The 13,368-nt window shown below is 39.8% G+C and overlaps 1 protein-coding gene across 9 annotated transcripts in view; it reads left to right on the top strand.

Annotated features, from left to right (window-relative positions):
• The window catches only part of GRAMD1C (GRAM domain containing 1C), a 52,272-nt gene that overhangs the window by 8,720 nt on the left and 30,184 nt on the right, over positions 1 to 13,368 (top strand). For all 9 annotated transcript variants that reach the window (XM_032098531.1, XM_032098535.1, XM_032098533.1 and 6 more), the window contains 2 exons: positions 9,302 to 9,386; positions 12,145 to 12,248. In XM_032098531.1, coding sequence (XP_031954422.1) covers positions 9,302 to 9,386; positions 12,145 to 12,248 — 189 coding nt within the window. The remainder of the gene's footprint in view (positions 1 to 9,301; positions 9,387 to 12,144; positions 12,249 to 13,368) is intronic.

The following is a 13,368-nucleotide window of genomic DNA, read 5'->3' as shown; positions in this document are numbered from 1 at the left end:
TGTAGCTGATCTTGACAGCAGAACTGCGGGCCATCCAAAGCCACCACCCAACTAGGTGCACAGAGACAGCTACTTATCCTAGCCAGCAGCCCAGGCTGCAAAATGACTGTAAATACAGCCTCTTTGTGTTCAATTACCTTCTTTCAGACTTGCAGATTTAAATCTGAGTGATTAAAATGCCTTGAAACACATTTTTCTGTTTCTTCTGTCAGCTTTCTCAGTAGGATTGTGCTGGGAGAGGGATCTCTCTTTGCTGCTGACTCCGTGTAGTTAGCTGTGGAAATGTAGCAGCCAGCATAAAGAAAGCAGAGTAGGTGCGTGCCTGCTGTTCCCCTCTCAGAGCAGGCAGAGGTCTGTTGGACATGCAGAGCCCTGGATCCCTTGCCTTAAAGTGCCTCTGAAGAGCTGAGCTCTGGGCAGCTGGTGAAGGGGTGGCTGGTAATGTTCACATTTTGGGGAATTTGGGTGTGCATGAAGCATGCCCTGATGTTCTCCTCCCCTGTGCTGGAGCTCAGACTGAGAAGGTGTCTTAGCAAGGGCTTGACTTAGAACAGGGGACAGTGGCTGAGTCTTGTGTGAGAGTAGATTCTTCTCCATGCTGAGTTGCCAGGTACAGATGTACTCTTAAGGCTGGTTCATGGATTGTAGCCTTCAGCGATGCACAGAGGAGGGGTGCTGGGCATTAAGTGCTTCTTTTCCAGCTGGTGTTTCCCTGGTGATAGTACTTCCCTCTGCTATTCCCTTTGGGACCTCTGTGAACTTGAAATGATTTATGCTACTGCAGTCTGCTTCCCAAAATCAGTTCCGATGATGGCGGTTCTAGATTGGAGCTGGGCAGCTCTTAAATGTTACCCCCTGCGGAAGTTTCTTTGCCCAGCTGCTGCAGCATTTGTGTGCCTGTTCCGCAAGGCTGGGGTGTTTCAGCCTGTTTTCCAAGCTGGCATACAAGCAGAGGCTGGCAGAATGCTAGCTAGCACTGCTGGAGGGTGTCCAGCAGCTCTGAGCAAGTGGGTGAGAAGGGGGGAGCTGTAGCGGCTTTGGCCAGGGATTTGTATGGTTTGGAACAGGCTGCAGGCAGTTAGAGGAGGAGGAGGTATGTGTAGGGGGGTGTGTGTCTTCTGACTTTACATTAGCTTCATGCCTCAGTCAGTTTTATTCTGGAATGGAGCATATGCTTCGCTATGCACTGTTATGTGTCAAGCTTGAGATTTTTATTTCCAAATCAGAGTTGTTCTAAAAGTACATTGGCTTCACTGTTAAAATGCTCTAAAACATTTACTTGCAGAAAAAAAAGTACTGAATACTACGAAACCATTGCCTCAGAATAAGCAGGGGATATTCTCAGTCCAAACTCTTGTTTTTCAGGAAAAAAATATATAGTACTGCTAATGGCAAGAGGCTTTCTTATAATTGATAAGAAGCTTATTCCCCAAGCACCTTGTTTGAGTACCTTCATTTGAACCCTATTTCAGTGAAACGTAATGGCTTGTGAAAATGAGCTAATTCTAGTGTGACCTTGAAGGAGAAACTTGGGAGAGTTCCTTACATGTTCTAAACTGAAATATTGTGTTACAAAATTCTTCCAGGTCTGTTCTACTGTTTTTTGGTTTGGTGGGTTTTTTTTGGGGTTTTGGGGGTTTTTTTGTTGTGGTTTTTTTATGTTTGTTTGTTTGTTTTTTTTTTTTTTCTCTTTTCTCCTTGGATTGCTTTTTTTTTTTTTTTTTTAAAGAGCATTAAAAATGTAATCTCTAACTGGTTATGCAACTCAAAGTTCTCTGAAGAAATACCTTTATATTTTCAGCTCTAAGTCTTTGAATCTCCTTCTTGGGAAGGATGCCAGATTTTAAAATTCTTCACAAAAATGTTACCTTTGTTATAATTATATAACCTGATGTTAGCAGCATAGTATTTCATATGATGCTAAATTTTCTTGTCTGTCAAAATCATAATTGTAACAATTTTGGTTGTGGATTTTCTAGGCTGTTTTTCAAGCCATGCTCCACCATGTTTTGATATCTGTACTTACACAGGTGAAGCTCAAGGATGAGACCTTCCTTCCTGCTTTTGGAAGGACACTGTGAGGTGTGGGAATGACCCAGGCCTTCTGTGAGCAGTATTCCAGTTCAGCTCAGTTCATGTTACATGTGGGGAAATGCTTGTGATCAGGTCTCCCTGGTCACTAGTTGACCAGAACTGCTTTTCAGGAAAACAGACTTGCACCACGTGTCAGGCCAAGGATGGCTTGTTAAAACTGATGTCCATCTTACTTGGTGAGAGCTGGGCTACTCTTGTGGGACACAGTGCTTGGATGTACTATATCCAGTCTTTAAAATAAACAGAAGCAGTCTCCCTTTCAGAAGCACCTCATTCAGTCACTTTTGTGACACTGGGTGTCAAATGTTTTTTAAGTGGGCGTCTAAGCAGCTCTCCATAATGAAATAGTTGTGAGGAGTTTCTTTCTACGTGGATTTTTGGAAGCTCCAGGCGTTGGTGGTAAATCATAATTTAACACTTTTAGTATGCCTGCCTGTGCGTATGTGAGAACTAGTTAATAGTAACACTCATTTTGGGAGAACTAGGTACTCTGTCTTTAGCCTTGTTTATGGGATCTCATGGGCTTAAAAAGCCACAACCACCACCCCTCACTCCCCTATCCACCTCAACCTTCTCTCCCCAACCAAACTGATCCCTAGAAGATACAGTAGCTGAAGTATTTGCCAATGACCTATATTTTAATATCCCTTTCTTTAACATCTCTTAGTGACTGAGGAGAAAATCAACAGCATCCTCCTTCAGTGGCATCCAGTAGAACTTTGGTGAAAGTATGTCTTTCTTCTGATGGAAATACAGTATGTATACTTCAGAGTTTCTTTCTCCTTCAGCCTCTACAAAGAAGAGGGGGGCTGGGTCACAGGAGTGGGGACATAATGACCTTAGTGCACAGCCCTGTGCCTACCAGTGGCCCTGTGCTTATGAGACTCCCCTCTCCACAGGTAAGGCTGAAGGGAAAAAAGCCTATAATGAATGTAAGGAAAATAGTTGTAGCTCCCTAAACATTTCCCCCTCCCACTGTGATTGTGAGCTTGTTTCACATTTCCTTGAGAGCATGGGAGCTTTTGGAAAGCAGTCTCCTAAGGAATACAATGGGTGAGCAAAGCCTGGCAACAGTTGCTTGGTTTCTTTTTTTTTTCAGTTGGTTGACATGCCTCTCATGACCTGTGAATTAAATACAACTGTGTGAATAAGAAGATGTGATCAAATATCTCCTTATTTTAAAAAAAACCCAACAAAAACTCCCAAACACATGCAACACCCCCCAAAAAAAGAAAAAAAAAACACCTAAACCAACAAAAGTGAACCAAAGTGCCCAGTATTCTGTACACAGCACAGTAAGTCACCCTAAGTAATGTCATGCTGCTCTTCAGGTCCTGTGAATTTTTTTTTCCCTGTGTAAGTTAAATGTTTTTGCCCTTAAAGAGAGAAAAGAACAGAAGTCACTGCTAGTAAAGCTTTTGAGTACTCAATGACTGAAAATTGTTCCTAAACAATTTTTTTTCTGCGATTTTGTCAAGAAGTGGTTAGTGGAAATAGATCACTGTAACAGAGTGGATCTGGACTTTTTACATGTGACAAGGTAAACAGAACAAGTCTGACACTTCCAACATACAGCCTAGTTCTTGCTGTTAGCAGAAATGGGATACTGTGCCCTGTAACAGCAAAAAGATAAGGCAGACTGGTAGTCATGTGGATGTGAGCTTTCACTGTGGTTCTGTGCCTAAAAGCAATCTGTGATTCAGATTTCTCTGTTTGTGGTAACTCCTGCAATGCTATATCTAGCAAGAAGAACACTGAAAATAAGAGAGGATTCAGAAAAGCCTTAAGAATAGTTCTGGAAAAAAAAAAAAAATCTTTTTGCTAGTAGACTTGAAAAGCTTAATCCCTACCTCAGAAGGAGATATGGAGTAACTTCTTACAATTCAAAAATAATTCATGAAGTGAAGATAAAGTTAACCAACTGGACTAGTAGAAGAATCCATAGCTAGGACGGATTTTTCTATCCAGAGTGACTTTTAATTTAAAAAGGTAGAATATATATTTTGTTCTTTGCCAAAGGGAAATTTGGTCATTGCAGATCTAATTTTAAAGCAGGAGAGCTGTGGCTTGTGTGTTACATAGATTAGATTGGATCATTAATGAACTTTTGTGGACTGAAGAAGTGGTTGCAATGGAATCAACATTTCTGTGATGGAAAGGTTGTCAGACGTGGCACCTTTTACGGGTGAGAGACCACCATCTCAGTGTGCCATGGGAATTGTTCCTTTGTTAATAAGGGAGTCTGCCCAAATCTGTTTTGAGGTATGTGAAGTCTTAAGTGTGTCTGCCTTACACTGTTTAATGAGGCTTTTGTTCAGGGCTGTTAACTTGGTTCTCATCTACCCTAGTGGGGCTTTAATCTGAGTGAAAGTGGGATCTTGGTATGTTTTGTTTAGTGGGTTTTTTTGGTAGGTTTTGGGTTGATGTTTTTCCCCACTATATCAGATAAGTTTGAAGAATATTTGCAGTATAGAGGAGTGTTGTACAAAATCCAAACTTCTCTCTGAGTGTTGTTCTTCTGGAGGCTGTTTTCTTTTTCTTTCTCCTGATGCTAAGAAGGGTTTTTTATGAATTTGAATAGGTAAGAAATTGTTATTCAGTAGAAATGCAACAGCTTTTGCCAGAATACTTAATGTTTGTTTTAATATGCTAATGTAAGGTTAAAATGTACTTTTATCCTAACCTTACTAATACCTCCAAATTTGTTTTTGACCCTGTCTAGAAATTTCATAGGAAAATACAGGTCTTTGGGGAATAGTCAAGTGATCTTTAAGTGAGATTTAGAGTTAGTGGCCTGGATTTACATGCTGTTAGACAGAGGAGCAAACCTGTGTGTTCCATGGGCCATATTCTGGTGGTTAAGTGAGGCTTCTGAGCATAAAAGAAACAGTAGTTCGGGCAGCTTGCTTTATAGGCCTGTTTGATTCTGGGACCCCTAGCCCATGGTGGTAACTGATACCAAGACTGAAGCTCAGTGGGAGACATCTCTTGAAATGAGGTGTGTACTGGTTTGAAAACAAACCAGTGCGAGATCGTAAATCAGAATTATAATTTAATAGGAAAATTAAATAAAAGCAATAGTACAAGAACACTGACAGTCAGGATACAGCCTGACACCCTGTTAGTCAGGCTGGTGGTAGCAGTCCAGCTGAAGAGGTCCTGTTGAAGCGGTGATCATACAGAAGGGTCTGGTCTTTGCCTGAAGGTCCAGTGGTAGCTCTTGTCCTCTAGGAATCCAATAGGGCTGCTTGTGCTGTTCCAAACCCCGGATTGTATCCAGGTGGGACTGCTTGGCTCCTCCCCCCTGGGCAGGGCATCTCACAATGGGCTGATGTAGTTTTATGAGTCATGGGGTGGGTCCTTGATGGCCCATTAACAGAGATGAGCTCCGGAGGGAGTTATCAGGGATGAGTCACGGTAGGAGATAACACTGTCCCGCCTGTTTTAACAGCTTGTGAAGATGATAATAGAATACATCTTACATTGTAACCTAGGACAGGTGACATCAGAGTTGTTACCCCACTGGTGAAGTCAACTTACATGTGATCTCAGCTGTTGTATTCATGGCTGCATGTCACAACTACAGACTGCAAATTGTCAGGTAACCTGTGTTTTGTGGTGTCTCAAAACAAAGGGAAAACACTAACGAAACAAATGCAAAATTATTGCAGCCATTAGTGATAAAAAATGTGCACACCATTCTGCTGAAGTTGATTGCTTATTTGCATGCTTAGTGATATTTGCAATCAAATACTTTCCCAATGATTAGGATTTTTGCAGTATTCCTGGGAGAAGGTGTTGCTTAATTTTCCTCTGCAGTTTGCTAAATGGCTCAAATTGTTTGCAGTGGCTACAATTTGAAGATGTGAATGTGAAGGGAAGCTGTTTTTTTAACAGGCCTCTATCCTATAAATAACTCAGCGTAGTCCTATTTAGGTTTACATTTTTTTTCTGGAACGTGACTTTATATAGTTGAACTGGTCCATTTCTAAAAAAGGTATGAGAATCACTTGGTTATGTGTCTCCAATATCTTGTTCTTACATAACTGTCTTCTGTAAAACTTTCTGGTTGTCACTGAAAATGGTTTTCTGTTCATGCTATTTTACAGGTTTCTGGTATATTTTGTGGCTTCAGATGAAAAATGCTAATAAGTTGTCGGCTGCACTTAATAATTTCCTTAGTGATTAAATATAGCATAAGCATAAATGCCTAAGATTATCCTCAGGCAAAGTGTTTGCCTGATGACTTATAATTAAACTTAGAAACGTGTATGTATTAAAAACAAGTTGCTGTTTTCATCTTGTGCCATACTACAACCTGATTTATGCCTTTCCTCTTTTAGTATTTGGTGCTAGATTTTGTAACCCAGAGGTGGCAACCTGCTTCAAATGCTGCCACATGTTGGACATTGTAGTAGTGATTAGGAGAGATGCTGTATTCATAGAAATGTCTTATTTTCTTCACTTTAAGGAAGTTGAAATTACCAGTAGTGTTAAAATTGCCCTTCTTGTTTCCCAGGTCTGTTGAGGGATCTCTCCGTTATCATCAAGCCACATACTAAGTAGGTAAAAAGTACAGATTTAAGTGAGCTAGTTTCCATGAAAGGTAGGGAAAAGATAAGGTTGAAAAGTTTCAATGTGCTCACATTTTTTCTGCTGATTAGATGAGGATTCAGAGCAGACTCTGCATAAGTGTTCTAAGAGCTCAGTAGAAATCTACAATTAATAAGGATTTCTTACAGTGTGTCACTCATGACAACATTTCTAAATGCCAGGAAGCGTTTCTCAGACAAGCTATAGCAGGTTTTATGCTCTAGAAAAATTGCATTTCTAAGTAAAACTCAGTGTCTTGAGTCTTGACTCTCAGAGCTGTTGGACTGGCTGATTCAGGCACTAATATAAATGTGTCTGTGATGCTCCTATTTTCTTTGATTCCTTTTGTCGTATAACCACAGAAATGCTGAACTTCAGTGTAGCTCCCATTTCTTGTATACAGCATGTTTCTCTGAGAAACTACACTTCTCTTTAAAAGCATTGCTTCCTAAATCATGATTTCACAAATTCTGAGCTTTCAGTTTCCTCTCATGGCATACCAATTCTTTTATCCCCTGTATGCTGGCATTGGCAACACAAGTCCAGACTTCAGTCAGCTGAGGTAGGACTGTGTGTAAACCACAAGGACTCTGGAATTACAGGTGGAAACTTTACAGATGTGAGTTAATTTTTCATTTTCCCCCCACATCTCTTTCCAGAGTAATTGCAAAGAACTTGGTTTCTTCAAAGCAGTGCAGACACTGGATTCCTGTTTTGGATGATCAATTAAAAGCGTGCATTTCAGGTCTGGATGTTGCAAACCAAGAAACCATAGCCCACCTATTTCAATAGATTACATGCTCTCCAAGAATGTTATTTTTATAATCTCAGAAATAACTGCAATATAACTGGAAGCATTACATCTTAGAGGAGACATGTCTAACATGTTGCCCTTTAACTGCACCCAAACCTTTTGTGTTTACTTTTCTCAGAAGGGGAGGGGTGGATGTATTTGGATGTATTTTCTGTCTCCATCCCTTGCTGGCTTTTTGCATTACAGTACTCAGAATATCAGTGGACAGCAAATACTTACTCAAACAGAGGTCAAACATAAAGACTTTCTTTTATTCATGGTAATAGAAGGTAACATTGACTTACTTTTTTTAAAAGCTGATCTGTGTCAGGGCAACTTTGTTCTCTCCCGTGTTACATGCACTTAAACACTTGACTTTGAGGTTGCATTTGTGTTCTTGTGACCTAAGAGCTCAATTCTCAAGTGTAAGTAGATGCCAGACCATCGTAGGATGTGAGTGTAGGGTGGTGTTCCAGGATCTTTTGAACTGTAAGAAGCCAGAATGTCCTCAGTGCAAAAGAGCAAAATGTGGGACTCTTGAGGAGATGGGAGCACTATTGGCTCTAGCTTATTAAAAGACCCTCAAGCTGAAGATAAGTCTGTCATGGTTCTGAGATTTTTTTGGACAAGCACAAACCTAGTGAAAGGGTAGTGGCTGACTAACATGCTGCAGGAGTGTGTCAAAAGTAGGTGTTTTGTTAGTAAGCATGCTGCAAGGTCATACAGTCGAAAGTGGTTCTTTGCCTCCTTTCTTCTTTCTTTTCCCCCCCTCAATGTAAGTAGTAACTAATCTTATGTAGATGGGTTTAATGGTGAATGTCAAGTTTTGGAGTAATACAGTTGCTCAAGTAGAGAACAGCATGTATGTGCTTAAAATCTTTAGGAAGGTTTAAAAAAAAAAAAGTGTGAAAGAGGCTTTTGTAGTATATTTATACCTGGTTCTAGGAACACTTAAAAGTGATTTCTTCCTGTAATAGCTTTAGTCCAGCTGAGTCATGGCCTTATACACCATTTAGTTAAGACCGCCTCTAAAATAAGTGTCCAATATCTGTGAAGAAAAAAAATACAATCCTCTTATAACTGCAAAATGAAAAGCAGGGCTTTTACAGCAGAATATTTTATGGAGAATGTGCTGAAGCTCTTCATTTGAATGGGAGCAGGCACATTTGTTCATAAGAATGAGGAGTTAAAGTCCATCAAGATAGTCCTCTTTCTGTGAATTTACTGCCCAGTTTGAATCTTAAGAGAATCATAGACAGACAGTGATCTCTTTAAATATGGGGTGAACTGTAGAACATCACAGAAAATCAAGAAGTGATGGTGATGCTGCTTACTGGAGGAAACTTACTACCTTTATTCCTGCGGATCTGGTTATAGCACCTGGTGAGAAATCCAGTGCATCGTAGTATTCCTGAAGTGGTACTACAAATAGACATTGATGTTCTAGGTTGTGTCTAGCTATTGGCCTCTGTGAGAGCTTGATTTTCTCTGTCACCTCAGTGTTGTGGCCTTGCTGCAAATATTTAGTCCCAGAAGGGCTCTCATCTCCTTATGGGTGGAGCAGGTTGCCATCATAGCGCTGTAATGCTTTGTGACTGACATCTGGCCTGATACAGGGAATAGTTTGGCTCATGCCAAATAAATACTCTTACATAAGTAAGCATAAAGTTACAGTGATGATCACATTTAGATACCACCTATTCTTTATTGCTCTTCTGAGGTTCATTTGTTCTTCAAGATAAAATTACACATCTAGTATGAAGACAGTTGATGGCTGAAAATAAATCTGTTTGCATAACCTTTTACTGTTCTTTGTTGCAGCTCTCAAGTTCCACTTACAAATATAGGAGTGAGGAATTCAAGAGACAGTTTTCTCATCTGCCAGACTCAGAGAGACTCATAGTAGGTAAGAAGCAGTTACAGCAAAAGTCCTTGTCTTCTGGCTGATGACTTCAACTTGCAGTCATGTCAAAGCATTTTGGGTTTTGTATGGCAAATTCTAGCTACACCTGATAACTTCTTATTCTCCTCTCTCTGAGCTTGCATCAGATACTTTAAAGGAAAAGCCAGGTCCATACTCCTTTCCTCTACTGCCTGCTTTGTGAAAAAAAAAAAAAGGATGTTGTTTTTGAGACCCTGTTAACTAGGTAAATCATCCTTAGCAAAAACTTTCCCCTTGCTCTCTGGAACTAGCACCTTTGCCCAAAGCACCTTGATTAATGTGACTCCTGGGACTAAGTGACACAGTGGGTGGCTGTAATTTAAAAGACTATTTTTCAGATGAATAGGAGAGGAAAGAAGCAGATGTCAGAGAATATCAAACTATGATGCATAACTTTTCTCAACACTGAAATGTTCCCTTTGAGCTCCAGCTCGGTTTTACTCCACTGCAGAATCCAAAGCAAGCATGTAGCCCTACCTCCTCTGCATACAGTGATGCACCTTATTCCCTTCTTTATCACCTGCCTGTGTTATATTTGTGTAACAAATACACTGTATGTTTTCATACAAAAGAGGCACTGTGACTGTTTAAAGTTCATCTCTCATTTTATGCAACTTCTAAGGAAGTGAACATTGAGAGGCTGTTAGCATATGCTTGCAGCATGCAAGCAATGGCTCTGAAGCAGTTAAATCTCTGTGTCTTTTTCCAGCCTCAGGAGGCAGTTATCCTCTGAAATGCCTTCTGCATTTTTAAAATACTTCAGTAGGGAAGTAAAACAGAAGGAAAGAATATTACTTCAAAGCATTGTTTTGATGTTTCTCCTTACACTTGATGGATAATGAAAGCCATGGAGTAAACTCTGAAGCAGTTTCAGAGAAGAGACTGCCTAGGATTTAGAGAAAGATGTAGTAATGGGTTAATCTCAATCTGTTCCATCAGAAGAAAAGCCACTACTTTTATATAATTTTTTTTTTACCCCACGAAAAGCAGTGCTTTAAAGGAGTTTTTGCATCTTCCAAGCAAGGAGCTCTTCCTTTGCTTGGTGCAGAGAAACTTGGTACAGGCTTTACAGTGCTCCAAGAACCCATTGCTTGCTGCTGTTCATTAAAAGAATTGTTACTGCTTCTGTTCTTAAATTAGCTGTTAAAAAGAAGCAACTATTCCACTGTAATGAGCACAGTATGTAAAGATTATATGAATATTTTTCTATTTTCTTAAAACTATTTTCTGAAAATGAAAGGAATTACTTTGGCTGTCTAAATGGGAGCTTAAAGGAGTGCCACTATAATTTACCTGAAAATGTTTTCAAGCAACATATTAAGTTATTGGTTCTGAAATCTTAGAAGGAGAAATGCTAATCTCTTCCTTTTGTTTTGATATTTGCTTTTGTGTAGGTGGGTCAGAGTGGGGTTGCTCATCACTTGCTCAGTGATGACCTTTATAGGTCTGAATCCCTCTCTTAATAACACAGAAGTCAGATGCAAACTTCTTACTAATGCTTTCCTCAAGTCCTTAACCTTGAACTCCTGTTGCCTTCTTCTCTCAGCGTTTTGGTATCTGACTGTTCTTTAAGCATGCATTTACAACTTACTTATTTAGATTTGTGTAGTTATGTCTCTTAGGGCTTGTATACACGTCTCATTCTTGTTACAAGAAACTTTATTTCCACTTGATTATTTGAGGGAGGAAATGCTAGAGAATTTAAAAAAATATAATAAAAGCTTCTGTAAATGCAGACATAGCTTGAAGTTAGGATGTTGGGGATTTCTGAACTTCTTGGTATTTGAACAAGAACTGTATTATCTTCTTGTAGTACACAAAACCAAAATTCAGGCTCAGACAATACCAGATACAAAGCTATTTGATACCTCTAAGGGTAAAATCACTAATATATTGCATCAATACATACATTCTGTGTATTTTCTATATATTAGGTAGCCTTCTTTAGGTTGGAGCTTCCAAAAGAGGTCTGTCTTAATTATTTAGCAGCAGTACTTGTGAAAATTTCTTTTGTTTGGATCTTCAGGCTCTGAAATTGGGAAAGCTCTCGGAGATTTTTAAACAGTGCAACCAAATCCTCTGCTCTTGTTCTTAATTAGCAGGTATCTGATGATGGGTAATTGCATTGTAGATGAAATCCGTTTTTCAATATGGGTGTTTCAGTCAGAGACAGTATCATAAAAACAACAGTCAACTTCTGGAAATATCCCCTGCCTGAAGAACTGGATATCTTCAAGCTGCCTGTTAGTGTCTCACTCTGCAGATAGTTTTAGCTAGTGATAGGATCTGTTTAGTGGTAAACTATTATCTTACTACAACATACGAGCTACTGTTACATAGGAGTTGACAGTATAATCTGTTGTACTAAAAGATGTTTGTGTATTCTGTTGTTTAGGTGCTTTGAAGTTTGACTAATGAATATTTCTCCCGTGTACTGCTGGTCTTGCCTGATACCTCTTCTCTGAAAACCTAAGATAATGCACAGGGGTTGATACATGGAGTGCTGTCCTCACACGGATGTACCATCAGCTCAGACTTTGGGCTGTTCCCAGAAAATGGTCTGGATGCAAGCCAGTACAAGTCTGCCTTCATAGTCTTCTTAAGAGTGAAAGAAATGGCTTTTTATTGTATTGTAATAGCCCATCTCATTTTAGGTAACAGGTTGGGGTCAACTGTGCTGCAGTCAGTGGGTGAGTAACTTGCTCTTGCTCTCTGTACACAGATTATGCCTGTGCGCTCCAGAAGGATATCCTGCTGCAGGGACGCTTGTATCTCTCTGAAAACTGGCTCTGTTTCCACAGCAACATTTTCCGATGGGAGACCACAGTAAGATCTCTAAGCTCACTTGAATCCCACCTTTTCTCTGTCCTATCCTGTCAGGATATAGGATTAGAGTCTCTCACATCTTACCCTGTCAATCTCAGACTAGTAACTTTGGGCTGTGAAGAAAGAGCCTGCATCCCTGAGTGGAAATGCAGATCCGTTCTCTGTAAAATAAGAATAGCAACGGAGGCATCTGAATGCTGAAGTAAGCCTGCTCAGTCAGTCATTCAGCATGGGGAGTTTAGGAATTATGCTAAAGATGGCTTTTAACATTTCTGGATGGCAGTTTGCCTTTCTTTACCATGCAGTTGTCCTATAAAGGCATGTAACACACAATCTTCTACTGTTAGACCTGGGGCATGACATGGTATGTGGTGTTGCCCTATTCAAGAGCTCTCCAGCATTGAATCTTACTTGACTTAGCCTCACACGTAACTATCAGCATCTGAGAACAACAGAAGGGAATTGATAAATTACTTCTGCAAGTTCTCATATTGTGATCTGTGGCTTTTGAACAGTATGAGCAAAGGTAGATATTTGTGATCTGTTGGCCCTTTATTTCTGTCAGATTAGGTTTGTGAGTTAAAATTTTTCATTCAAACAGTTGTTGCACTTGCTGTAGAACTTGCATGAAGCAGTGAATGAGAAAGGGAAGACAACCTAGCTAACAGGGGATGGACATGTCAAAATGTTCTGTGAGCTGTGAGACTGCTTACGCCTTAAGTTAGTCTCTTAGACTTAAGTGCTCTGAAATACACAGGACAAACAACAAATAGCTTGTGTATTCAAGATGGCAAGGGGCTATAGAAATACTTAACTGAAAACCAAGCTTACTTTTGTCAGATGGATTTGGTGATTGAATATATCTTATTTTAGATGTGAAATTAATTAAAAAATAAACCCTTTGAAATTATATGCTTGAATATATAAACTGTTCAAAGACTGGGTTTTTTAGCCAAGCCAGCATACATCCAGGTAACCTGTTTCTGCCTGTCTAGCAGAGTGATATATTCAGCAATACCTTTAGGCAATCTGAGCTCATCAGCTACAATGTTAGAGCCAAGTTTGGGACCTCATTAGCAGGCTGTGTTGTTGTAAAGAGAGATGGAGTAAGTGGAGAACC

Source organism: Corvus moneduloides, chromosome 2, assembly GCF_009650955.1.
Source record: "Corvus moneduloides isolate bCorMon1 chromosome 2, bCorMon1.pri, whole genome shotgun sequence".
Taxonomy (NCBI): Eukaryota; Metazoa; Chordata; class Aves; order Passeriformes; family Corvidae; genus Corvus; species Corvus moneduloides.
The sequence above is the reverse complement of the archived record's forward strand: the minus strand, read 5'-3'. Positions and strand labels throughout refer to the sequence as shown.